The following is a 25,635-nucleotide window of genomic DNA, read 5'->3' on the forward strand; positions in this document are numbered from 1 at the left end:
GAAGGGCGGTTGGGGGTGGAGCCTTATCCGCGGCGGGAGGCTCCTCGGCCTTCTCCCCGTTAAGGAGCGTTGAGGCTCGTCACCTGCCCTGCTGCCATGTCGTTGCCGCCGGAGAAAGCCTCCGAGCTGAAGCAGATCATCCACCAGCAGCTCGTCAAGGTGGGTCCCTTGGTGAGAGCAGTGCCTTTTGAGGCGGTGGTAGGGCATGCAGCGTGCTAGCTCCATCGCGTTGATTTTATTTCCCTACTTACGGCTTCCAGGCGCTATTGTGCCTTCTGGCGTTTGCGCAGTCTTCCAGGAGGGCCCGCGACAGTTCGCGCCCCTGTAGAGCTGCTGGCCCGTTTGCGGCCTATCCCCTCGCCGTCTCCTACCGCCTCCGGTCCTCTCTCATTTTCTGTTTACCGGGCTAAAGGGAGATGGAGCTGAGGCCCGTCCGCGGCCACCTCCCCATTGCTTCTCTCTGCCAGGCGCTGCCCCGTTCAGGGAGAGGGGACGGCAGCGGTGTCGGCGGCGGGGTCTGCACCCTGGGCCTGTGGCTTCTTTCTGAACTGACGGGAAAATATGAATTCTTTAACTCGTGCATCACGAAGTATTTCAAGGCATGGTGGCTGTGGCCGTAACGTTCTTCTTGCGTGAGAAACAGCTTTACAAATTCATGCAGTTTGACAGCTGAGGTAAAGGACAGAAATTCTCTAACTTCCTTTTGAGCACAGGGGACCTTGCAGTGGAGATTTACTACTGTTGCACCTTACCTGTGTGTACGCAAAGGTGTATTTTTCACCTTAAATCATACAACCATAGAATAGTTAGGGTTGGAAAGGACCTTAAGATCATCTAGTTCCACACCCCCCCCCTCCCCCCCCCGCAATGGGCAGCGGCACCTCACACTAGAGTGTTTTTATCTAACAAAAATAAGCTATTATCCTAAGTTTGAATTTTGAGGGAGGCAGCAACCATTTTGTAATAGATGGATTTGGAGACATTTTTGTGAGGAGGGAAATTCGAGGCAGGAGGTACTGTCAAGAGCAGTGAAAATGCTCAGGTTCTGTATGCCCATAACTTTTGTAACTGGTAGAGCTTTAGTGAGATAGTGACTCATTTGGTTAGTTCTGAGAGGATGAATGTTTTGGTGTAATTATTTCTGTGTCCCTGGGAGAATAACTTTAGACTTAGAGAATAGAGTGACTGTTTATAGGCACAGCTGCTACCATAGAAAGAGCAGGTGTTTATAGCATATAGTGAATTTTCTTTCAGATGGATGTCCATGGCAGGATAAGAGAAGTTCTTGCTGAGACTATACATGAAGAGTTAGCACCTGAGCATCAGCAGTTATCCACAGAAGATCTGATAAAAGCTTTAAGACAACGAGGAATCATTGATGATGTTATGAAGGAACTTAAATTTATAACTGTAAGTAGTTTTTGAAGAGTTAAAATATTTTTGCTCATATCTCTTACTGACTTAGATTTAACAAAGTTAAAACATGGTACTTTTAAAGGTTTATAACGGCTTTACTGATTTGTGACATAATAGAAGCAGAACAGCTTAATGCATATGCTAAAATTGGGTTAATGGTAATACAACATCAGAAGTATTTGTTCAGTTTTGTTGCATCTTGAGTACTAGAACGGGGCATACCGGAGAAATGGCATTTGGTTAAAATAGTGGATTATTTAGTTTTTAGAAGACTGCCGTTAAGAGCACTGTTGCATCCTGTGTTGCCTCAAAAAAAGTCTTAATTGTAATTCCAGGATGGGAATGAAAAGGAGAGGACTTCAGCTCCAAAACCATCAACACATTTCGTTGACAGAGAACCACCAGTTTTGAAAAAAAGTATGTTGCTTATTTATTTTAATATTTGGATCCTAGTTTTGAGAGAAATTTGAAGTTATGACTTTTGGACTCTGAATTAGTAATCCATTACTGACATAAAGGTAGATGTTCTTCCTGCTTATATAGAGGAAGTAAATTCATGTAAGCAGCAGAAATTAGTGTCACATAAAATACAGCTTATTTTTTTATTTCATTATTTTACATGAAGATAACTTCCATACATTGTAAAATCACTTTATCCTAAGCACTTGTCTCAAAAATGTTTCTTTTTCCTAGGAAAGTGTCCTGTTAGTTAACTGATATTTAACATGCATCATAAGATCTGTCTGTAGTCTCTTCATTTTTATTGCTACGCTTTACAGCTAACATTGACCCAACACGGAGGTATCTTTACCTTCAGGTTTTGGGTGGAAAAGCTTTTCTGGAACATCTTCAGGAACCGGAGCCTCTGCCTGGCCAGATCTGTTCTACCTTCACTCTGTGTTTACATTTTCGAAACCAGCGCTTCCGTTCTAAACCTGTAGCTTGTGCCTGTGACCCAGATTTTCATGATGGTTTTTTACTTGAAGTACACAAGGATAGCCTAGGTAAGGAATATTGTGGGTTTAAAGCTGTTGCTATTGTGTGGGTTTTTTTCTGACTTGAGAGTTTGTGAAATGTTTACAGCTCTTTAGTGGATTTCTTGCCTATTTTATATCATGTGTTCCTCAGAAAACTGGTTACAGTATTAGGTTATGCCACTTTTAGGTATTTCTCTACTCTGGCCTCCTCTTTGTTTTTTTTAATCTGTCCAACTTGATCCATAATTGAACAGTAAGATGATAGTCTCAGCTAAGGTGGCTGTGATTTTAATGAACTTCGTGCTGACAAATGAAGAAGGGAAATGTGAATTTGTCATCACGTGGATTGAAATCTGCAGTGCGAGTTCAGTTTGCAAACACCTGCACAAAAGTCAGTCATCCACAGCCTGCATTACTGTTCTTCTGTTGGTAGCCAGGGAACATGGTAGGAGCTAAGGATGTTATGAAAAGACTTCTGGTTGTTGACTGAATCCTGTAAAAATCCAGGGTAGCTTATGGGACACCAGGAAACACAGAGAAAGGCAGAGTTACTGCAGTTGACAAGGGAGTGACTATACCACAGATGCAAAAAACCCCAGATTTTCTTAATTCAACTGCTCCTGGAGATATTTGTGTTGTAGAGTGAAGCTTAACTACAGGGAAAGTTGTTTCCTAAATACTGATGTACAGTTAGTTGATGTCATGCATTCCAACTTATTAAAAGAATATTTTTCAATTGCTTTTCATAAATGGTCCTTTAATATTCCTTATTTTCCTAAATGCTAATTCCATTTTAATTTTTGTAGAGTTGAAGCAGTTACGTTTGAGTATTCAGCTATAGGAAACTTTTTATCTCTTCTGTAAATTAGCTGTAACCTCTCTGTAGCTAGGTCCTAAACTGAGTTTGATTTTAAGATGGGATCATTGCTTACACTTCTGAACATGAGATTTTTTTTAAAGTGCAATATATTCAATGAGTGTAAATGCATATGTTTTAATTTTGAGGAGGATTTAGAATGATAATATTCGCTGTCTTACCTCGGTTTAATAATGGCAGGTGACGGAAGTAAAATGGTGGATGCAACCACTATGTTATCTGTATGTGATCCAGTGCATATGGTGCTGATCAAAACAGACACATTTGGTGAGACAACACTAGTAGCATCACATTTCTTGGAGTGGCGATCTGTCTTGGCTGCAGAGAATGGCATAACGAATGTTGCTGTTGAACTCCTGGGTGTAGGTAAGGATAAATAATAAGGGTGTAATGATGGCTTTAAAATGCTGGGTACTGAGCTTGCTTGTAAGCATAAAGCGGTATTTATGATGTAGTTTAATTTTAGTTCAACTCATAAATCACTATCAGGCATCCTTAGAAAAGGGGTATTCCATACCATAGAATATCAAGCCCAGTATGTCAACTGGGGAGAGTTGGCTGGGGGGGCAATAATTATTTGGAGATGAGCTGGGCATCGGTCAGTGGGTGTAGTATTGTGCATCACTTCATGTTTGGTTGTTTGGTTTTCCTCAGGGGTGGGGTTTATTCCTTCATATCTCCATTATAGTATTATCAATATTATTATAATAACATTATTGCATTGTTATTATATTTTACTTTATGATGAAAGCTACTAGGAAGAAAATCATCCCAGCCAGAAACAGGACAAGGGCCTTGGATAATTATCTCACATCTACCTGTCTGCTTTTTTTTGCCATATTATGCTTTCTTACAGCCTCATTTGAGTTTGAAATTTAAATAAAGATCTTATTTTGCATGTATTTAAAGATGTTTAGTTATTTTTTTGTAATTATATGGCTAACATTTATTATAAGTATTTGCTCCTGTCTGGTTGAAATGTCTTCAGTAAATTAATTTTGAGAGAATTCATCAAAATTTATTTTGATTAAAAGGTACAGAATCAAAGGTTTCTGCGGGTGTTTTAAACATTCGACTGGAAATGTATCCACAGCTTGATAAGACGCTGTCTCCAGAAGTAATTAGTACTCAAGTAAGTAATTTCTGGGAGGGCTTACTTTTTATTGGCTCAGTATCAAATTAGTATAGAATTACTTGTAGATGTTGAGGGCTGTGGGTTTTTTAATGTTTGCTACTTTGGTTTTTTTTTTCCCTTTAAACTTAAATATCACCTTTTTTTTAAACTACTTTTGTTTACACTGAACATGACTTTGAATTATTACTTTAGTAGTTTTTTCTGATTACCTGTATCAAAACTTTAAGAAGAAAAATAAGAAAGGTGCAATATACCTTATTTTCCTCAAGTACTGTATGTTTTCTTGCTCTCTTTCCCATTTGAAACAATAATTTCAAGTCAGCTGTTCTGCCTGGAAAGCCAGTAAATGTTGGCCTGAAGGTACATGGGAGATGCTCTTCTGCACATTAAAAGCTCATCAATCCTTCTGTGCAGAAATGCATCACTTCAGATGGACGCTACTTTAGTCAAGCTTCACATATGAGCCTACAAACAAGAAATGTAGCTTGAGGTTTTAGCTCACTGGATTTTAATTTAAAAATACTATTATTCAGTATTTGTGTAGCACACTTGAAATATTAATTTAAATATTAATTTAAATCTTAATTTAAATCATAATTTATTTCGCATATGCCAGGATTTGCTGTTAATATACTTATTGTGTTGTTCGGTTTGGTTTTTGGGTGGGTTGGGGGTTTTGCCTCTCCCCCCCCCCCCCCCGTTTGGAATTAATGTACATGTGATTGTTTTTCTTACTTACAGTTTGCTTTGGAACGTCAGAAAACAGCAGAAAAAGAACGGTTATTTCTTGTCTATGCTAAACAGTGGTGGAGAGAATACCTACAGATTAGGCCTACACACAACACAAGGCTAGTAAAGATTTTTGCACAGGTTTGTAAATTGTACAACTATACCAAATCTTTAAGTTACCTTCTTATTTTTTGATTTATTGTGAGGTTTATATGTATATATATATATATGGAATCTCTATAGATCTATGATGTGGTTACATTCAGATCAGGGCAACATGAGGTATATTGTGCAAAAAAAATTTGTAACTTCTGTTTGTATATTGAAACTTAACAGTATAATGCCCACAGAAGGGTTGCTCTAACCACCTCTGGTGTAAGAGGTGATAAAGCCTGTTTAGTCTCACAAATGGCCAACACTTAACTTATGTATGCAAACTGTTTCAGACAAATTTTTATACCAGATAAAATACAAATCATGCACTTACTAAATCTAGTAGAACATACCTGCACAATATTTGAGCTCTGTGTGATCTGTAAAACAGTCTTTCTGGTTAACGTGTGATCCGTAAAACTATCTTTCTGGTTAATGTCTCATAACAATAGACATAATTATTGTAGGGTAATAACTTACTGTGTCAGTTGCTCTATGGTAATTGTTCCTCAGTAAAAGAAATGGTATGGTCTTTGCATTTTTCATGCTATGACTTTAGCTTGTTAGTAGCAGTTTTCCTAGCACAGGTAATGCACAGTAGCTTATTATCTCAAAGTAACATTCTGAAGTGATCTGTGCACACTCTTCAGTGAAGCAGCAGCTTCCATTCTGGCTGTACTGTGAGTGTTCAGTAGTGATGTGAACTTTCAAATCCCAGACAGCAGCTGAGGCCTCACCCAGTCAGTAACTCACTCCATCCCAGTGGGATGAGGGAGACAGTAAAAAGGGCAAAAGCGAGGAAAAAGTCATGTGTTGAGATAAAGATGGTTTAGTAAGTGAAGGAAAGAAAGGAAGGACGAGTGGGAAGAAAGGGATGCAAAGACAATCACTTGCCACTTGCCACCTGCCACCAGCAGGATGATGCCCAGCTAGTTTCCAAGCAGGGATGAATTTGCGAGTCTGCTTCCTACACCCACTAGTTTTATCGCTGAACATAATGCTGTATGGCACAGAATATCCCTTTGGTCAGTTCAGCTCAGCTGTCCTGGCCGTGTTCCCTCCCAGCCTTTCATCCACCTAGAAGCTACTCTGTGTGGGGCAAAACAAGCAACAGAAGGTTTCAGAGCAGAGTATATAGAGAAACATACGTAATTAGATAGGGAATTCTAGAACTGAGAGTTTGGTTGGAGACATGAGCTAAAGATGAGACTTTTCCTATATTGAGAATAAAGCAAGGTGTGAATTAATGGTATTCTACTTTCTGCACCCAGAAATCTACAGTAGACCATCATTTCATGAAGCTGCAGAGATTTAAAAGGCTTTGATCCCTTTTTTTAAGTATATGAACATTAAAGTACCAATTTAGCCAAGTTAAGAAGAATTCCATTCTTGAAAAAGTTTTAATAGTTGATAATCAGAGTATTTCTCTGCAGCATGTAATAAAATAGACCTTTTCCCAGTCATTCTTTCATTTTCCCAATAAATTAGAAATTCTTAGTATTATTACTATCTTAATTTATATAAATCTAGTTATTTTGTTGGGAGTAAATTTTATTGTTTTTTTGTGTTATGACAAGGGGTAAAGTATTCAAATTCAGAAGCAAATAGACATCTTTTAAACTCAGATCAGTTCCTGAGTGTTAAATGCTTTTTTTGGGGGTTGTTGTGGGTTTGGGGGGGGTGTATGTCATTTGTTATGGTTTGTTTTTTTGCTTGATGATAATGTGGAAATTGATAGCGGGTGGAGCATGAACAGTTCCTCATCCATTTACAAAAATGGATTGCAGCCTGTGCTGCTCCAGGTATTTGAACGTGGAGTCCAGAATGTCCTTACAAGTGGCAGAACAAGCAGAAAAATCTAACTGTAATGATCTTGTGTCTTAATTTAGAAGTATTTTTGTGTCTTAATACTTTTTGAGTGGTATTATTTCAGGGAGAATATATCCCATTGCAAAGAAGACAGTCTTAAGATGAATCTTTCGTGACATTTGCATGGATGATAAATAACTGTATTTTACATTTTCAGGATGAAAATGGAGTAAACCATCCAGTATGTTCATACATCAGACCACTTCGAGCAGGCCGGTTGCTAGACACACCTAGACAAGCAGCACGATTTGTCAGTGTCCTGGGTTATGAAAGAGCTCCTGTCATCGGAGGAGGTGGTGGCAAACAAGAACAATGGTGTACCCTTCTTGCTTTTTTATGTAGAAACAAGGTATGTGAAAATAGTCCTTTTGTGACACAATGGGTGGTAGCCTATTCTAACTGGAGCTGGTGATTTAAAACAGGCTGCAAATACATGGATAAAATAAAATTTGAAGAATTATGTTGCAATAACTTATTTAAGATTTTTTTTAAAGAGAAACAGATGTTAAATAGACAACAAGGCTTTGAAACAGTCTTTCTTTACTGCTATTGTTGGGGTCCGTTCCTCAATACATCTGGCTGACAATGAGCATGTTTGTGTTCATTTGCTTTTCTAAGATCCCATATAATTCAGTGAACCTCTGCAACCTCTGCACTGGTTTCAATTTTGGACTAATCCAGGAAAAGCTGAAAAAGTCCCAAAGTCTCTTTTGCTTTTTCTTTTAGATGGGCTAAAATATACTGACAATCTTTACATTCCGTTTTTGCAAGATAGGGATTTTTACTAATGGTTTCAACCTAGTTCTTGTTGATTTGACATTTGTATCATAAGACTATAATAAATGAAATAAATTGTAACTCATTCTGGATCATAGCTTTTCTGTTGTATGGCTAAAAGTAATAGCAATCCCTTTTAATACCTCTTTGGAGTGGTCAGTGCTTTTCATTGCCGTAGAGAATCTTCTGTGTTCAAAAGTAATGCCACTAATGTGTTTGTATTGAAAAGTTGTCATCTTCTTGGCAGCAGGAGCTGTATCCCAGGTTTTAAATCTGTCTCAAAGGCCTCACAGAACAGGCTTTAGCTGTTGTCTCTGAATATCATATCATGCATAGGTACCGTATAAAGGCATCACTTGCTACCTGCTGGCTTTCAGATGGAGATGATGATAGCGACTTTTGAGTTTGAGGGCCATTGTGTTTGGAGGCACAGAGAAAAGGTTTCCTTCAAGGCAGAAGTGGAAGGCTGTATAGAAAATAGCTGAATTTAGCCCCTTACATACCAGCTGGATCATTATTATTTTTCTTGTGGAACATGGTATGGCATTATTAAATGAACACAAGTTCACTAGAAACTTGGTTAAACCTGCTTTCCTGCATATTTCACTTGTACATTACTGTAGGGGAAGATTGTGTTATCTCTGTAATGAGCAGATACATCCAAGAACACTGAATTTTATATTTTCAACTTTCTGAATAGCATCAAAGAGCCTTATGCTTCCACTTCTGCATGCTGTGCTTTGTATTATGAAGGCTTTGTTGCATGAATTTTTGTTCTTGCTTTACAGCTAACGTTTGTAAAGGACTTGAGACAAAGAATATTAGACATCATATTCAGAAACTGTTTTCTGTGAATTATCAATGGTAGTAATGTATTTACGAAAGAAATGGGGTTTCTGACTGAGGGGAAAAGCAACTTTATATGTGACTTTCAGCTGCTTTATGGTTAGGTCTGTGAGGGCGGTTGTTTTATCTTTGTTTAATTTCTCAACTTTGGCAACACATTCAAGGCAGTGAGATAACAGTAGAATTACATTTTACTAAGTGACTGAGTTTCCTAACTGTGAAAATACCACGTAATTTCTAGTACTATATCAGGTATTTGCCTTATTTACATATGCTTTTATGTTTAATTAAAATGTGGGGTTTGTCTTCAGGGGTCTATAGATTCTGGTTTTGCAATACTTGAAGGTATCTTTGTAATCATAAGAGGTGTTTTCTAGCTTTAATGATATTTGAATAAAAATATAGTCTATCATTTGAACATACATTATTCATTTTTAAATAGATTTATTCTGTTACAGAAAAATGAAACCTTAAAAGCCCAACTTCTGATACATGTTTTAGGTAAATGAGAGAAACATGATGTGTTAAATAATGGTTAGAGAAATACCACTTTTTTTTTTTTTTCTTTAAGATTTTATCCACGCCTGATACTCAAACCAGTTTACTAATGTTTATTGTCTAGGGTGACTGTGAAGATCATGCTAACCTTCTGTGCAGTCTTCTTCTTGGGTTTGGATTGGAAGCCTTTGTGTGTGTTGGAACAAAAGGAAAAGGAGTCCCCCATACTTGGGTAATGACTCTTGGAACTGATGGAACAGTTACTTTTTGGGAGAGCTTAACAGGACATAGGTGAGTAAAAGGAATACAAGAAAAGCGAACAATGCATTATCAAAGCGAACAATATATTGAGGTTTGCATGGGATATTTGTTGGGTTTTTTATGGTTTTTATCTTTACACTCTGTCATGTAGCTGTCATGTAATCGAGGTGAGTTTTGTCTTTGAATCTTTTTTTCTGTATACTGCGTTTGTTTGGAAAATAACTGGTTCAGTGTGAGGTGAAATATTTCCACAGTTTGTAATGCAGTTCTCAGGGGCTTTAATACTGTATAGCAGCTGTCTTACAGTAGCTGATTGCCATTGAAGCTATCACTGCCACCATTTGTAAAGAAGGAGATAAAACCTGACATTATCGTTTAGGAACCAGTATTTTTTAACTTACTTCATCTGTGAAATCAGTGTTATATTACATTTTTCTCTTGCAAAAAACTTTGCAAGTTTCTGAGATTCTCACTTGAGTCATTTTAGAAGGGCACATACAGTTTCTGGAACCTGTTATATCCAGTGTTGAAAGTGAGCGATTCTGTTTTGACACTGTTTATGTATCCTGTGGTTACCATTTGAAGATGTATTTCTCCAAGTGAGATGAATAGTGGGAAAACTGTATGGATATATTATTATCATTGCAAACTCTAGTTGCTGTTGAGTTCAATTAATCAGCTTATTTGTCTAGATTTAAAGAAAAAAAAAGGGATATATTAGTTTATGCTATGTTTCCAAAATGTGTGTAATTATTTTTCCATAAATAAATTAATGCCATTTTGGGAGGGAAAAAAAAACCCAAACTTAACAAATTTGGCTTACAGTTTTAGAAAGAGAGATGGCTTGTATCTGACCCATCGAAGTATTTTTATTTTGCCTTGAAATAAGGTGTATTAATAAGAGATTGAATGTTTTTGGTTAGGTACATCCACAGACCTATCAAGCCTGATGACCCTCCATTAGTTGAACAACCCAAGCCACTGTATCCTTATCGCACAATAGGTTGTGTCTTCAACCATCAAAAGTTCTTTGGAAATTGTCAGCCATCTGATGCTGTGGAGGTCTGTGTGTTTGACCTGCATGATGAATCTAAATGGAAGCCTATGAGTGGGGAAGCAATAAAATCTGTATGTCCACCTGGATCAACATCTTCAGTTCCCCCTTTCCCTCCTCTATGTGATTCCACAATAGATGCTGCAGTAGCAAGCAACGAGATAGAGTTGCAGCTGAGACTACTGGTCTCTGAGCACAGGAAGGTAACACTGTTTAAAGATCGTGGTTTATCTGTTGCAGTAATAAAGGTGCATGGGTTTATGGTTTTCATTTGTTTTAGGTAGCCATTTGTTACTTCAGCATACTTGTATCTTTGCAGCATGTTTTCCGTCACCTTTTTCAGAAATGTGGTAGATGACAAGTAATTGAAAAATTATTTGGAAAGACTGTACTGAAGTAGTTTAGACATCATACTTACTCTTTGCAGTGGTGATTGGTAGCCTTCTGTGTGGGCTCTTCCCTCCACCCTACCTTTGCCTCTCCTGTGTCTCTGATCTTCAGCTTACTGGCACCTGCAGATTACCTGTGAGTGGTCTGTCAAAGAGCTAGAAAGACCAGACCCAGTTGGTGGTGGGCTTTGCCTATCCACCACAAGGGGTTTTGGTTCCTAGATAAAAGCAAGCTTTCAGCTTCCATGTTCTTACTCTGACAGCTTTGTAAAATCCGAAGGTATTTCTAGAAATAAATTTTGTCCTATATCAGAATTTTTACATGTAATGTGCCAGAAATTGCTCTTCCTGTGCTGGATATGGAGGAGATAATATTTTAAATCCCTGGTAAATTATGTCTGGTTTTAATGTTTGGGGGTTTTGGTTGTTTTAGTTTTTATTTTGCCACACAATGTTCAACCTTTGGGGTGGCATTCTCAGAGTATGAGTCTCGTGTGATGTTGAACACATGATGTGGTAGATTTTTTCCCCTCATTGCATTTGTGGGATGGTAGGAGGTAGGTATGTGTATCTGTATGTGTTGTAGAGAGCTGCTGTGCACTGTTTTTTCAGAAGTGGGTTTCCCTGAGAGACAGTTCTGAAAACTGTGAGGTGAACTTAGTTGATCTTTCCCATATATTTTTGCTATGTATTTATGCACTACTTTATGTTTCATGCAGAGATACTGTAGCTAAAACATCTAGTTTCAACTCTGCTGGTGTTGTTTTGGTGTAGTACTTAATTTCTTGCTCGATGTTTGGTATTTTGTTGGTGGTATTTGGTTCTTCCAGCTGGTGTGTGAGTCAGTATCAAAATCATACTGCTTCTCTTCCATTAACTACAAATTAAAGATTTGTCATGGATTTATTTGAATCTATACAATATAAAAGCTTAGTCATAGCCTAATGTTCATTCTGCACACTTGTCACCATTTTGTTAATTGCCTCACAGGATCTCGGCCTTTCTACTGTTTGGGATGACCATCTATCCTACCTGTTGTCACCGGCACTAGCAGCCTATGAGCTTGAACGTGCAACAGGTGTTTCTGCAGGAAATGAAGAGTTTCAGGATGCTGTAAGACGAGCAGTACCCGATGGTCACACATTTAAAGGGTTTCCAATCCATTTTGTGTACAGAAATGCCAGGAGAGCATTTGCCACGTGTCTTCGGTAAGTTTAAATATAAAGAGATACATACATGTGTATGTTAAAAGTAACAGTACTTAACTGTGAATTGCAACTCTTTTTTTTTTTCTTTTTTTTAATGAAATTTAAAGAAAATTGATTTTGTTAAATAAGAATTGGAGGAAGAGTTGTGTATGTAATGGGTTATGGGGTTACCGAGCTTCTATGTTACATTGTGTTCAGTGATGATAGTCTTCTCATGGGTTAAATTAAACCTTGAGGAGTTAGTTTCTCTGCACTTGTTACAATGATCAGTGATGGCCTTGTTTTCCTCCAAGGCAACAGCCCCTGCACTGTTGAACAATATTATTATTTGTAGTGGCAGACTCACGACGCTTATTGTTATTTAAGGGTTGATCACAATTGAAAAAAAAATGCACATATGTGATTGAAAATTTTAATAATAGCTTAATGATATCTGTTACTCTTGTTTTCCTTTTTGTCATACAGGTCTCCTTTTTGTGAAGAAATAATCTGTTGCAGGGGAGACCAAGTGCGACTTGCAGTTCGTGTACGAGTGTTTGCATACCCTGAATCTGCTTGTGCTGTGTGGATCATGTTTGCTTGTAAATACCGTTCTGTCCTTTGAAAAAAACCAAAACCAGCCCACCATCATTCCTACCTTTTTAGATCTGCAAAATAATGTATAGAATTATGTAATTAAAAACTAGTATTTTATAGAAATGCCGCTGATTTTGGATACTGTGTGTTCATTGAAGAGGATTGTGTACACAGTAACGATTGTATTTATAAAGAGAATTTATTCTTATTTTTAATAAAAGTTACTTTTAGTACTTAAATGAATGTGGGTCAAATTACTAAAATGCATGCATGAAATACCAGCTTCTCTTCTGCAGCTCTGAATTCGTGTCAGAATTCATTTAGGAAAAGGTCTGGTTTACCTCTCCAGGGTAATAGACTCTGTGTAGCATATTGGGTGTACTTTGTGAGTGACCAAGACCTAGAAATTCTGAAGTTGAAGTGCGTGTCCTTTTTAGAACAAAGTTTATTTCTGCTTCTTTTGGACATAGCAATAGCTTCTACATTCAGCTTCTAAGAAAAGTTCAGTCAGAAAAGTAGAGATAATCTTACTAATCCTATTAATTTAATGGATTTATTTTGTTTATTTCTATTTGTTTTGTTGGGGTTTTTTTTAATATGTAAAGTTAAGATGTGGATAGCCAAGCATGTGGCTAGCTTGTGCTGGGTTACATAAAGTGGTTTAACCTGATGCCTGTTTTCTGACATTAGCTTAGGAAGTTTCTGAGGTAGGAGCTGTAGCCAGGGCATTTTGCTTAACAACCAGTCATGATTTTGTCTGGTTTTGTCACTGAGATCTGTACTTAATTATCCATCTGTGGTTTTGTCTTCAACATGTGGATGGTGATTTTGCCGGGCGTCTTTTAGACTTCATTCTTTGAGAAACAGCAAAAAATTGAGCTTGCTGGACTTCTCAATACCTCATGTTTTTCACCATACAGACTCTGGCCTGTCTTTGTGAGGCTGATGAAAAGTATTTGATTTGGTCTGTGTCCACCACCTTTTGTTTTACATCTAGGAAAGATCTGACTCTGCTGGTGCTGGAGCAAAAACCCCAGACTTAATCCCAAAGAAGCTTGCAATGCATGCAGCAAGAGTGATGGCTGGTGTTTTGCATGGACATTTAATTGGCAGTACAGTGGTCTGACACCATATTGGTCTTTTTTCCAAGTGTTAAATACTGCCTAATGCAGCCCTGGGGTTTTAACTTGAAATTTTAATTGAACATTATGTATGTATGGCTCTGCTGCTAACAGGTTTCAAACACTTTCAAAATCTGTTTTTGTGTTACTTTTTATATCTGAAAAATGAAAATCTATTCCTTTGCCTGTTACGCGGGCTGCAGGGCAACGATCAATGCTTTAGACAGTACAATTTCATTGTATCTAATATCCTGTGAAAGGCTGAATCATGTTGTGTGGTGAGTATCACTAAATTTTTAATAGCTTTATTTAAGTACAACTTGTATCTTGTTTGCAGCAGTGTGTATTACACGTGTATGTCATTACAAGAGGAAAAATGTGTCCGTGTTAAATACAAGGAAAAGTGAAAAAGGAAGGAGGAGCTCCCCTGTCAGAGCTGGGCCCTGTGTGTCCTTTCAGCATGCACAGGCATGCCCAGTGCTGTCTGGTCACTTAGATGCTCCCTCATCTTTTGTATGCAGCAGATGCTGATGAAGATTTTTGATTTCCTTTTACCTGTGTTAGGTAAAATTGTAAAATACTTAAGGGAAAACCCAAATGTTTTCTGATGTGAGTTTCAATTACAAGAATCGGTTTTCTCAGTGCAGCCATGGGGAGAGGCTGGCCCAGTGGTTGATGCCCAGGTGTGTTCTGGGTAAGGAGCATCACCTCCCAACTGTTTGGAAGACAGTTCCCCTTTTCAACAGTACTCTTTCAACTGCTGCCAGCCTTTCCTTGCACCTTTAGTGTCTCCAGCTTGCTGCTCCAGGAGTTTTGTGGTACGGGATGTTTGCCGTATGAGGGCAGGCTGACCAATGGAGGGATTCGAAGCCACCCTCCTGCTGTGAAAGCAGGGACTTGCTTTTTCCCTGAAACCCAACGCATGCATGACGGGGATGTACGTTGGTGTCATTGTTCAGTTGCCTGGGGAGCTGAGGATGTCATCCTGCTGTCCAGGTTAAGAGTTGTTTCTGGGAGCAGTTGCTGCCAGCACCAGCAGCCCAAGGGTGAGATGAGAACGCCCCATCGTTATCCGTGTCCAATGCACGCGTGGAAGCCTAGCTACTCGAAAGGCGCTTCACATCCTGCCGGCGGACATGGAAGCTGCAGTGGCAGCCTCTGGCCTGAATTCCGCCTTCTCCTGCCCCGCACAACCGGGCGGCCGCACGCCATTGCAGCCAAGCCTGAGGGCGGCAGGGGGCGCTGCGGCGCCGGTCGTTGGCGGAGGAGGCGGGCGAGGACGCCATTGCGTTGCTATGAGCTGTCTCCCCCTGCGGCGGCGGCAGCAGCGGGTGGCTCGGGCGCTGTTCCTCCTGCTGGCCAGCCGTTGCCTGCATGCCTGCTGCGCGGGCCGGGCTGTCCGGCGGCCTGGTGGCACTAGCGGGGCGGGGAGGATGAGCACGGCGGGACCGGGCGGCAGCAGCAGAACAAGCAGAGCGAGCAGCAGCAGTCTCCGCGGCAGAGCCGGTCCCTGAGCCGGAGAGCAGCGCGGCGGAGGCAGGGCATGGCGCTGCCGGGGGAGCGCGGAGCGGAGCCCCAGCCCGGCGCCTCCCGCTCCGCCGACGAGGAAGAGGACAGCGGCGGGGCCGGCGGGCAGCCCGAAGCACTGTCTCTGGAGGAGATCCTCAGGCTCTACAACCAGCCCATCAACGAGGAGCAGGCGTGGGCCGTGTGCTACCAGTGCTGCGGTTCGCTGCGGGCCCGCGCCCGCCGCGGCGAGACCCCCGTCGCCAGGCTGGGGGCGACCGCCCACCTTCGCGTCTGGCGGGACGGCGCCGTCACCCTGGAGCAGGACGAGCCCCACCAACCGCCGCCGCCCGCCGCAGGTGAGGACTGGCCCCGCCGCCGACCCCTCTGAGCCCCTGGGGAACGGCCCAACAACAGCAGCAGCCGGGTGCCGGGCGCGGGCGGCCGCCCTTCTCTCTCAGCCTTTGTCCGTGGGCTGGGGCGGCCGGGAGGAGACGGTCTCCTTCCCGCCGGAGGGTTGCGGTGAGGCAGCGCTCGGCTCCGCCGTGCCGGGGGCGTGTGGTGGTGTTGGGGGTTGTGTGTGTGTGTCCCCCTGTATCATCCCGGTTTCGTGCCTTGAATGGTAAAAACTGTGGCCTTGAATTTAATCGCCTGCGTGTGGGGTACAGGGAAGGTGGGTGCGGGTTTAGTGTTTTATAATTGCGTCGTCTGTTAGTGCGTAATACTGTGTCATCCGCACCTATAGCGCCTGCTCTTGGAGTTTCTTTGGCCACGTTGCTCATCCTATAGTGTCTTTAAAATAGTTCGGCATCAAAAGGCATTTATTAGATCAATTTAGAGGCATGCTGATAGTAAATCAGAAAGCCGTGTACACCTACCCAGAGGCTTAGTACCTACCATCTGTTTCTTTAAAATATTGAGGAAAACATCTTTTGCATTGGAAAGGAGAAGGGTACATGTCATTTCTGTGCATTTCAAAGCTTCTGATTATGAGTATGGAAAGGAATATTTTTCTTGTTGCAAGTAAAGCTTTATTTCTGGAAAGAAACTAAAGCTAGGCAGCAGAGTGATGTGATCTATTATCGCACAGATGATGATATTGCCCATTATCAACCTAGTCCACATTCAACTTCACTGAATTTTCCAGGAAGACAGAGGTTTGGGAATTCTAAAGTTATGTGAAGTAGAAGGGAATGGAAAAATCACAAAATGAGACTAACGGAGCTCTCAACATTTAGATCATGGATATTATGCCTGGTGTTACAAATTAATGAAGCCTTTTAATGCAGTGCTTATCTGAAGTCTACTGGCAGAGATTTGCAGTAATCCAGTTTGGAGCTAGTGGGACATGCAGATAGCAAAATATACTCAGTGGAAGAAGGAACGTAGTTTTATTCTGCAGTTTAAATGAGTCTAATAATGACTTCCATCTAAATATTATGTGATTTGCTTTTTAAATTATTTTCTAAAATAGGTTATTATAATATGAATAAAATATGCCACACCAACAGACAGAAGTTCCAGGAAAATACTTTCCAGACCAAGGCATCTCCATGTCACAAGAGGATTGAAGACTTCTGTATTGCATATTACATGCTGCATTTACTTACAGTGTTTGAGATGATACAAGGCTTCTTCCTTTTCTACTGTAGGAAATACATTGATTTGCTATGTGTTTCTTTCTCTTGTTGCTTTTTCCTTGCTGTTTGTGGGCTTATTCTATTTCCTCTTACAGTACCTCTTTTTTGGCCCACAGGAAGGTGTTGGATATAAAGTTCAGGCCCCTCACTGATATCCAGTGTGTTTAGTTTATGCTAAAGCTGCATGCGGCATCTGCATTACTCTTTGGAAATATTTTAGTTAACGTGCCAACCTATGTATGCTGATATTTGGATAGATGAGCCCCCCTTTTTTTTTATCTTCCAGCTATGACAATTTTTCTCATACCTTTTTTGTTGGTTTTTTTTTTAACCTTTATTATTGTATGTATTATGTTGTCTATCAGTTAACACCACATATATGTACTTATTACTTAAAAATCTTAAGAGTCTATGTAGGTATATAAATATATATTTTTATATATGCACATATATGTATTTGTATATATACCTACATACGCACACTCTAAGATATATATAAACATAATCAGTCTGCTAAGACCTCCCAGGAAAGCACAGGGGGGAAGATAAGTCAAGAACATCCCCTCCAGTGCATATAATAGAAAGGGGAGGAGGAGAGGTTTCTGACAGATGACCGTTCATAAACCACATTCGGTGATCCCATTTCTGTGTCAGGCACAGGCTGGTAGGCACCTGGGTTTGAAAGGAGACAGCGTTCTCCCTGGGACCTCTCTCTGGTCCTCCTCATCTCCCTAACTTTGAATGGACTTCTGCAATAGAGGCCATTGCTCAGCCTTTGAGCTTTCAAAAAGGATTTTGTGTGTTAGTGGAGTAAGTGTCAACAACATGAAACAAAGGTGGTCCCAGTCAGTTGGCTGTTATTCTTCTTTGGCTTGTGGAAACTGTAGAAGGATTTAACTGGAAATGGTTGTATGTGTGATTCAGTGAATGTTGGTAATTCACTATACTGAATATTAAAGAATTGATGGTAGGCTTGCTTCTCTTTGGTATCTGTTGGAACTATCACAGTTCTTTTGCTTATTGCTCACTGCAGTGTCCTTAGGTGATGGTTAATGAGCTTTCTGAGCCAAAAGAGCCAAGAGGCTTGAGCCTCTTGAGTGGGTATTTATTCTTATTCTTGGGCTCATGTATTTTGCTAAGTAACGGTGAGAGCTTAAGAAGAACCACTGCCCTGGCACTAGGACATGGAGAGCAGCGCTTTGTAGCATAGGCCCTGAAGCTGCATGGTCACACTGATTTTACTCTTGAGATACAAATTAAAGTTTTCTCAGAAAGAACTACTAATTATGTAGAAAAAAACTGATGGTACCTTTCCAAAGCTATTTCTCCTTGCGTTGATGCACAATACTTGAAACTCAAAGTGAGAATACCTAGAAATTGAAGAAAATGTCCTTGAGATAGGAAATAAAGATGAGTTTCACTGATACCAGAGCAGAAAAGCAACCTTGGAGTTGAATGCCCATCCTTAACCAAAACCAGAGACTGATTCTCAGATCTTTACAGTTTTATCTGTGTGGTCTATAAATATTTAGTTACCTTGTTTAAAAACAAAAATCAGTAAGGTGTTGGTTAAAGGTAAAAAAGATAAAGACTGAAAATGTTGCTCAGTTGTTCATTTTCATTTAAGCATTCATCCCTCATGCTTAAATTTAAGCACTGAATTCCTCGCAAGAGGAGGATCAGGAAGGATTTCTGCTCGTTCTTTTTCTGCCTTTGTATTTCAGACAACTTAGGTTTAAAAGCCTGTGTCAGAAGCAGGCATTGTTAGAGCAATGGGGCTTCTGCAGGTTAATGCTCAGAGCTGTAAAGCTATTTTGTTCTAGTGATATATAAAAAATGTGTAGCTGTAGGTTGATGCATAGGTTTGGGTAATTCAAAGGAACACATACTGGCTGCTAGGTTGTTGTTTTGTTTTTTTTTGTAAACAACAGAATCCTGTGTGGGCAAATAAGAGAGTCATGAAAAATGGCATCTTTGGGTAGTGAATGTTTGAGCTTTGTTCAGGATGGTGAAGAATGATGTGATCAATCATGCTGTCAGTGGGGCTCAGGCAAAGTGGAGAGCAAGCCCAGCTGTGTCAAGGAGTTTGCTTTAGGGACACTCAAAGTGATGGTCTTGGTGTTGGGAAAACCTTACAGTTTTGCCAGAACTGAAGTGAGTAAGAAACAAATGTGAACATGCAAGAAATTAAGAGCTCACTGTTGTCGTCTTAGTACAAATTGTTATAACTGACATCTGAATATCGCAGAAATGTGGGTTGCTTAGAAATACCCGTGATAAAATTGGAGGTACAGTGTAGAATGTATTTTATCTAATGTGTGTTTTAGCCATCTATTGCAGTTTAATGAAATGAGCTAATGGTGGCATCCATTAAAGTGCCAGATGCAATAAAAAAATAACTTCTGAACAAGCGAAAACGTTTGGTGTAAACATGTTGACTCCTCCAAACTCTCTTCTTGGGGAACATTACTTTTAAGCATTTTTATAAACTCGAAGCAATGATGAATTGGTAGATACAGAAGTAGAAAACCCTTACAAGACCTGGCAATCGACCTCATGCCCAGTATTTAGTGGCAGCAGAACGCTATAGGGCACAGGAGGCTGTTTCACTGGGGTCATGTTAATACTGTATGCTGGATAAGGGACTCTCGCTTCTTGGCACACTGGCTGCACTGCTTCCTCTCCGAAGGACAGTTCTGGGGATGAACTGGCTTGGAGAAACTGAGAGTTTTCTTCTGTGTTCTGTTAGTGCCAGGTCCCTGACTTGGCAAAGACAGCCACTGATTTTGGGTATTGCATTGAGCTCCTGAAGAGGAATGGCTATGAGGATCTTGGAAAGGGGCAAAGATGGGTATTTGGGAAACCTGTGCTGCCAGCCATTGCCCATTGAGGTCTGGCATGCATGTGGTACTCCTCAGCCTTCCTTCTCCCTTCTGAGAGTGTGCCTCTGCAGGTAGTATTGGTGCCCCTTCTGCCTTGTCCTTCATCCCTAGAGGAGAAAGCGCAGAGGGAAATTACTGCTGGTTTTATCAGAAGTAAGTGTGATGCAGATTTTTCTCTTGGAAATCTGCCAGGCATTCAGCGGGAGGGAATAATGCATGGAGTATTCTGGCTTTGAATCAGAAAGATCACAGAAAAGTTGAATGCACAGTGGCTTTCACGGGATGCAGAGGGCTCAGGGTTAGACACACTGGAGAGGAACAGCTTATGCCTTGGTAGTTTTAATGACTTTCCTGTCCTTCTTACATCCTTGTGTGCCCAGGCGTTGGAAGGCAGCATTGAGAAATACGGGATGAATAAATGCAAATTTAGTTTGTGTGCAGCAAGGCATCTGTCTGTCTCTTGTGGAGCACTGAGGGAAAAATATGCAGGAGTTTTAGAGGAAAATGAAGGTACTGACATTCTGTTTCTAATTTTTTTGACTCATTTGACACATAATTGATGGGAGTAGCCTTGCTTGCTGTTTAAATTTCCAAACAGATGTTGCTTTGAATACTGCCAAAATAAATAGTACTTCTAGAATTAAGACTTAGTTATGCTCCAAATTCAGATTTTGTTCAAGGGAGCTTTATTTAAAAACAATAAGGTTTGATGTACTCTGAGCCTCACCTTTTCCTGCAAGAGTTTTAAGACAGACAGGTAACTATATCTATCTATATAGGTAAGTTAATGTGAGTCAAGGCAGGAAGAAAATGGCACTAGACAACAGAGAGAAGATTTGGTGAGTTGATAGATTATCTCTGGTCTCTTTCTCTGCTGATCTGTGGAACAGAGAAAGCTTAGGCCTTATATATGCCAGGCTGTCTGCCATCATTGTGGTTCCCAGTACATAAGGGTGAACTGGAAAGCTTCCAGTCATGGCTTATGCTGATGTGTCCTGTGTGCTAGGGGGGTTACATGAGCTCTCTGTGAGTGTAGGCAGATGCTAGGGACCCTGTTGTAGACAGCTCTGGTGGGGGAGGACAGAATAAGCAAAGAAAAGATCTCAAGAAAATAACATCTTAGGCTAAAAGTATTCCAAGTGCCTGCACAAAGGAAATGTAAGGAATTTGTCAACAGTGACAGAGGACCTCGGTTACCTATATTTATATGCAAAAGTACTGAGGATGGTAAGTGTACAGTGAAGGGCTAAAGCCTGATCTGATGATGTCTGAAATCTGCGTTCTTTCCTAAGGAAAACTGAAAAGCAAAGAACTTTGAAGAACTGTGGTTGCCTGATGTTCATAATGACTTACAGTAAAAGGGAGCACATTTTTAATGTAACTGAAGTTTTCTTAACTAGTGCAATAAAAATGTTGCTGTAGAAAGGAAAGTGGAACTGTAGTTGTCATAATTAAGTGATTGAAGAGTCAAGTGAAAAATGAGACATCTGCTATGATGTTGCAGAGAGCTAATATGATGTCCCCATAGGGCATCACTGCAGAAAGATCAAAGATTTTTATTTTTTTCTTTTTTTAATTAAAAAAAAAGAAGTTACAAGTAATGGAGTCCAAATTCAGGGGCTGACTGAAGGTGACAGATTACCTCACAGTACTAGTGAGAGGTGATGGGTAGGACTTGAGTAGGCATGAGAAGGGCTTTGAAAATGAAGACAGTAGCAGTGTATGTTGTGACAGAGTGAGCAAGCACCTTTAACAGGATGGTTCGGAGAGTAAGATGTGATCAGAGCGACAGGCAGTGAAAATGACCCACATGGCAGCAGTGCTCTGAATGAGTCTCACCTGAGCGTGGCTGCATTTGCCAAGTGTGCAGTAGGTATGTTGCAGGTGATAAGAGGATTAAAGGTACATAACATCCTGGATCCATGTTGACAATGAATATGTGTTTATAAAAGTGGGGAAGCCTTTTCATGATGTCTGCTAAAAGGAAACTGGAGAGTGTTCACTGCTTGTTTCTGAATTAATTTATTGCATTACAGCATTGGATCCTGTTAGGAGACAAAATTAATATTGTTCTATTCCAGATAAAACCTTAAGCTAGCTTGCATGACACACAACTATGAGTATGCTATTGAATTTTGTTATGGTGCACTTTAACAGGAACCAAAGGAGATGAGTCAGTTTGTACAGTGTAAATACAAGAGCGCAGATGTAGCTGAGGCAGAGAGCTACTTTTCATCTACTTGAGAGAGTTTATTAATAGCTGGTGAAAGTTCTTAACAGATCCGACAGTGCTGTGTTATCAATTTAGAAAAGCTGTAAGCTGCTTGAAACTTTGGATGCATCAAACACGATGGCAAAACCTACCAGTGACTTCAGTGGTGGCAGAATTCTGCCATTCAACCATATCTGTTGTCTGAGGAACCAAGTATATAGCTGCAGGAAAAAGAATGTAATATGATTAGAGTAACAGAACATTTTAGAAAAAAAGTTTAAAAATTGAGACACAGGAACTCTGCAAATTCACATCTTTGGGGAAAGGTTGGTATCTGGACAGGCCAGATGAAAGAGAGTGTAGTATCTGTATTTAAGCATGTGCAGAAGAGACTGGCAGCTATGGCTAGAGCTCAGCAGCACTTGGAGATGCGTATCTACCACAGTATTTATCTTAGAATAACAAAAATTGATGTTATCCCTGGGTAAACTTACAGGTTTGCTAATGAGGGTGAGCAGTGGAATACAGAAAGAATTGTATGGTGATCACAGCTGGTTTCCTGTGCAGAGTAGAAATAGGACAAGATGAAGAGTGACCATTTCATTTTATCTTAGAAGGTAGCACTAAGGTAGTATGGATTTGTTAATTTGGCATTAAAGAACGCTATTTTAAAGTAATTTTTATCACAAAATTTAGCTGCGTATGAACACCAAAGACAATCTGCAATGTACGAGAGGATTGCTTATGACTGTACAAAATGAAGAGTAATTTCAGTGAAATGTTGAATGAAGAAAGATGAAGGGATGAAAAAAGATTGACATAAGGAAGGAATGTCTTCCTTCGATCTAGTAACCTAAGGATTTTCCTTGTGTTTTCTTGAAATTGTCTTCCTCTTTCCAGTAGAAATCTGAGGCATACTATTTCTATAATACCATTTCTTTCCAACCTTAACTATTCTATGATTGTATGATTCTACATCATCAGCTGTAGGCTGATACAGAAATCATGAGTCAGATCCAAAAAGTCACCAGCTGTAAAAACTCATCCCATTTCTTGTTGCCTTCTAATTACAGAGTTTAAAGGAAGGATATTTTGATCCTCAAAGCCAGTGTTTTACTTAAAACATGGTCTTGTGGTCGGTGCTCGGGTGGTCTCTGATTACCTCTTCTAATCCCGTGTGCTTCCTTCCACTTCCTTATCTTGCTCTTCTTCCCTGCAGCCTTTGCCTCTTACTCCTAAGCTATACTTTATCTGTATTTATCTTTGTTGCTTTCACTTTTTTCTGTTTCTTTTTATCATGCAAGATTTCTCCTCTGTTTATCTGGTAATATGCAACCTCTGCCAGGATTCTGGCTCACTCTTGTTGCATCAGTATTTTCCTCTCCCTTCATTTAATTGTGAATCCTGTTTTTTGCATATTCATCTCTTTTTCATATGTTGCTTGGTTTCCTTTGCTCTCTTCATTCTTTCCCTTTTATTGTTTCTAATCTTGACTCTCATAGTGACAGTCTTGTCAGATTTGGTAGCTAATGCTCCAGTTCCTCAATCAGATGGTTAAATGTGAATCTGAAATTTTCTTTTTTCTTTTATTTTTTAAAGGAGCTCCACATTGTCTTAAAGCCAGGGAATAGCCTACTATGGTAGCTCCTGTTCCTTCTCAAGATGTGAAAGCTAGACAGGAAATACAAATTCGACTGACTGTTAATTTGGTGGCCTGACTAAACACTTCAATTTAAGGATCTTGAGTTAGTGACTCCAACGTTCTCCCTTGCTCTGTTTCCTTCAATTAGCCCTTGTGTTCTTTCTTCGGCTACCTCTTCTACTGTTCTCTAGTACATACAGGCAGTGGCTGTCTCTCCTGAAGGCAGCCTGAGCTCTGTTATAGTGGAAATAGCAGCTTCATTTCACCCAAAAGCTTCAGAAAAAGGCTGTGGCATTTAACACAATATTAGAATCTTTAACATAAACCGAGTTTCAGGTTTGTTGCCAATGCATACATCAGCTACACTATTGCCTGAAAATCAGTGCTGCTGATTTCAGTTTTGCAAGAAGCTGTCTTGAAGCAAGTGCTTTTGGATCTATGCAGAGGAGTCTGAGACACTAGGGGAAAGCTAGAAAGATGCTCGGAGGCTCTAAGCTGGAGTGCTCTTAGAACATCTGGTTATAGCTGTAACAGTGACCATGTGATTGTCATGTCACATCACTAATGCTTAATTTTTCCTCAGGTAGCATTGTGCAAATGGTTGTGCACATCGTGCATGCTTTCTTTTAAATATCCTATGTCAGTCTATTTTAACATACTGAATTATCCATTTTGCTTTTAAAATTCAGTCTTAAATGTGTGCTTCTTACTATTGGCAGCTGTATGTGAAGCTTCTACCTTGAGGGCTGAGACTGTGCACTAATGCTTGAGGAAAGCTTGGCATTACTTCTTTTGTTGTGGGTTTGAAATAAGAATAATTTTCAAATAGAAATTTTTATAAATGAAAAATGAAGTGGAGGTTTGGGGTTTCTTCTCTTTTTTTTGGGTTGCAAATATACTTCTTTGAAGGCTGTTTTCAGAAATACAGAAAACCTCCAAATGAAGTCTCATTCCTTCCTGCAAAAACTGTTAATTTTTTGCATTTCAACAATCTGTGAGTGAAGAATCCTATAATCTTCCAAACTGTAGCTTGTGTATAAATTGAAGTTAACTTGACAGTTAAAGTTATGCTATTTACTAGTAATGATTGCATTAGTCACTATTTGAAAGCTGTCATGGAAAAGTACTGTTGAATCTTTTTTGGCAGCAAGAGTGGTGAAAATGCTACACAGATTAGTAGCTGGTTGAATGGTTAAGTCTGGAGGAGTCTGCATCTATATTAAGAAGCAGCAGCTGAAATAATTTTGTAAGTCTTCACCTATTTACTAGATAAGCACTTAATACTGCTGGCAGACAGAGACTATTCTATGACTTCTTATAGGGTTTCTTTTTTTCTCCCAGTGCAAATTAAGAAAGTGTGACCCTTAGGCTACATTTAAGAGGTTCTGCTTTTTCAGTCATGTCAGCTAAAGAATGAAGAAATTTCTACTCACAGCCAGTATAAATAAGTAAATTGGCTTGCGTGGGCCATACAAAAGCAAATTCATTTCAGTCTTGATAGATGCAAGTAAGTACATGTTTCTTGGGTCAATACTGTTAATGCTGATCTTTTCAGAAGTGTAGGAAATTCCAGATGGAGGGAGCCTGTAAGTTATTGCAAACAGCTCAGAGAAATCTGCTAAGGGTATAGCTGGACTCAAGGTACAGAGGCATATGGAATGGTATGGTTGGTAATCACCATAAGGTAGCATATGTTAAATGTTCTAAGTCAACAGTTTGTACCTATATAGAATACTCTCTGCAGTGCATTTGAACTGGTGTGACTTCAGCTAGTTATTACCCCTTCCTTCCCCAGCACATGGAGTCATGACAGTACTGTGTTTTTATTTTGTAAAAGCTAGTTATTCCCATTTTAAATGAGAATAAA

General features: G+C 39.9%; 2 protein-coding genes across 7 annotated transcripts in view; both read left to right on the plus strand.

Annotated features, from left to right (window-relative positions):
- Position 1: 1 nt before the first annotated feature.
- CEP76 (centrosomal protein 76) lies at positions 2–13,004 on the plus strand. The gene is made up of 12 exons (XM_061357414.1): positions 2–159; positions 1,255–1,410; positions 1,752–1,833; positions 2,196–2,420; positions 3,451–3,636; positions 4,305–4,402; positions 5,147–5,275; positions 7,314–7,505; positions 9,402–9,568; positions 10,462–10,795; positions 11,972–12,189; positions 12,655–13,004. The coding sequence occupies exons 1-12, from the start codon at positions 97–99 to the stop codon at positions 12,791–12,793; spliced, it is 1,989 nt and encodes a 662-aa protein (XP_061213398.1). The 5' UTR covers positions 2–96; the 3' UTR covers positions 12,794–13,004.
- Positions 13,005–15,201: 2,197 nt separating this feature from the next.
- SPIRE1 (spire type actin nucleation factor 1) overlaps positions 15,202–25,635 on the plus strand; it is a 136,078-nt gene continuing 125,644 nt past the window's right edge. For 4 of the 6 annotated variants that reach the window (XM_061357425.1, XM_061357429.1, XM_061357427.1 and 1 more), the window contains exon 1: positions 15,205–15,751. In XM_061357425.1, coding sequence (XP_061213409.1) covers positions 15,430–15,751 — 322 coding nt within the window. In that variant the 5' untranslated portion in view covers positions 15,205–15,429. Of the gene's footprint in view, positions 15,752–15,809; positions 15,915–25,635 lie in introns of those variants that run through there. The other 2 variants (XM_061357426.1, XM_061357431.1) reach the window with 2 other exon arrangements.

The sequence above is a fragment of the Neopsephotus bourkii genome, unplaced genomic scaffold (genome assembly GCF_033783945.1).
Source record: "Neopsephotus bourkii isolate Nb327-2 ecotype Australia unplaced genomic scaffold, CSIRO-AGI_Nbou_v1 NB_894, whole genome shotgun sequence".
NCBI classification, from domain to species: domain Eukaryota; kingdom Metazoa; phylum Chordata; class Aves; order Psittaciformes; family Psittacidae; genus Neopsephotus; species Neopsephotus bourkii.

Excerpts from the sequence above, each read along its gene's own strand:
- CEP76 (XM_061357414.1), top strand. The coding sequence starts at position 97 with ATGTCGTTGCCGCCGGAGAAAGCCTCCGAGCTGAAGCAGATCATCCAC. Across the intron at positions 4,403-5,146 it reads CAGAAGTAATTAGTACTCAA|TTTGCTTTGGAACGTCAGAA; the intron begins GTAAGTAATTTC and ends TCTTACTTACAG. Across the intron at positions 7,506-9,401 it reads CTTTTTTATGTAGAAACAAG|GGTGACTGTGAAGATCATGC; the intron begins GTATGTGAAAAT and ends TTTATTGTCTAG.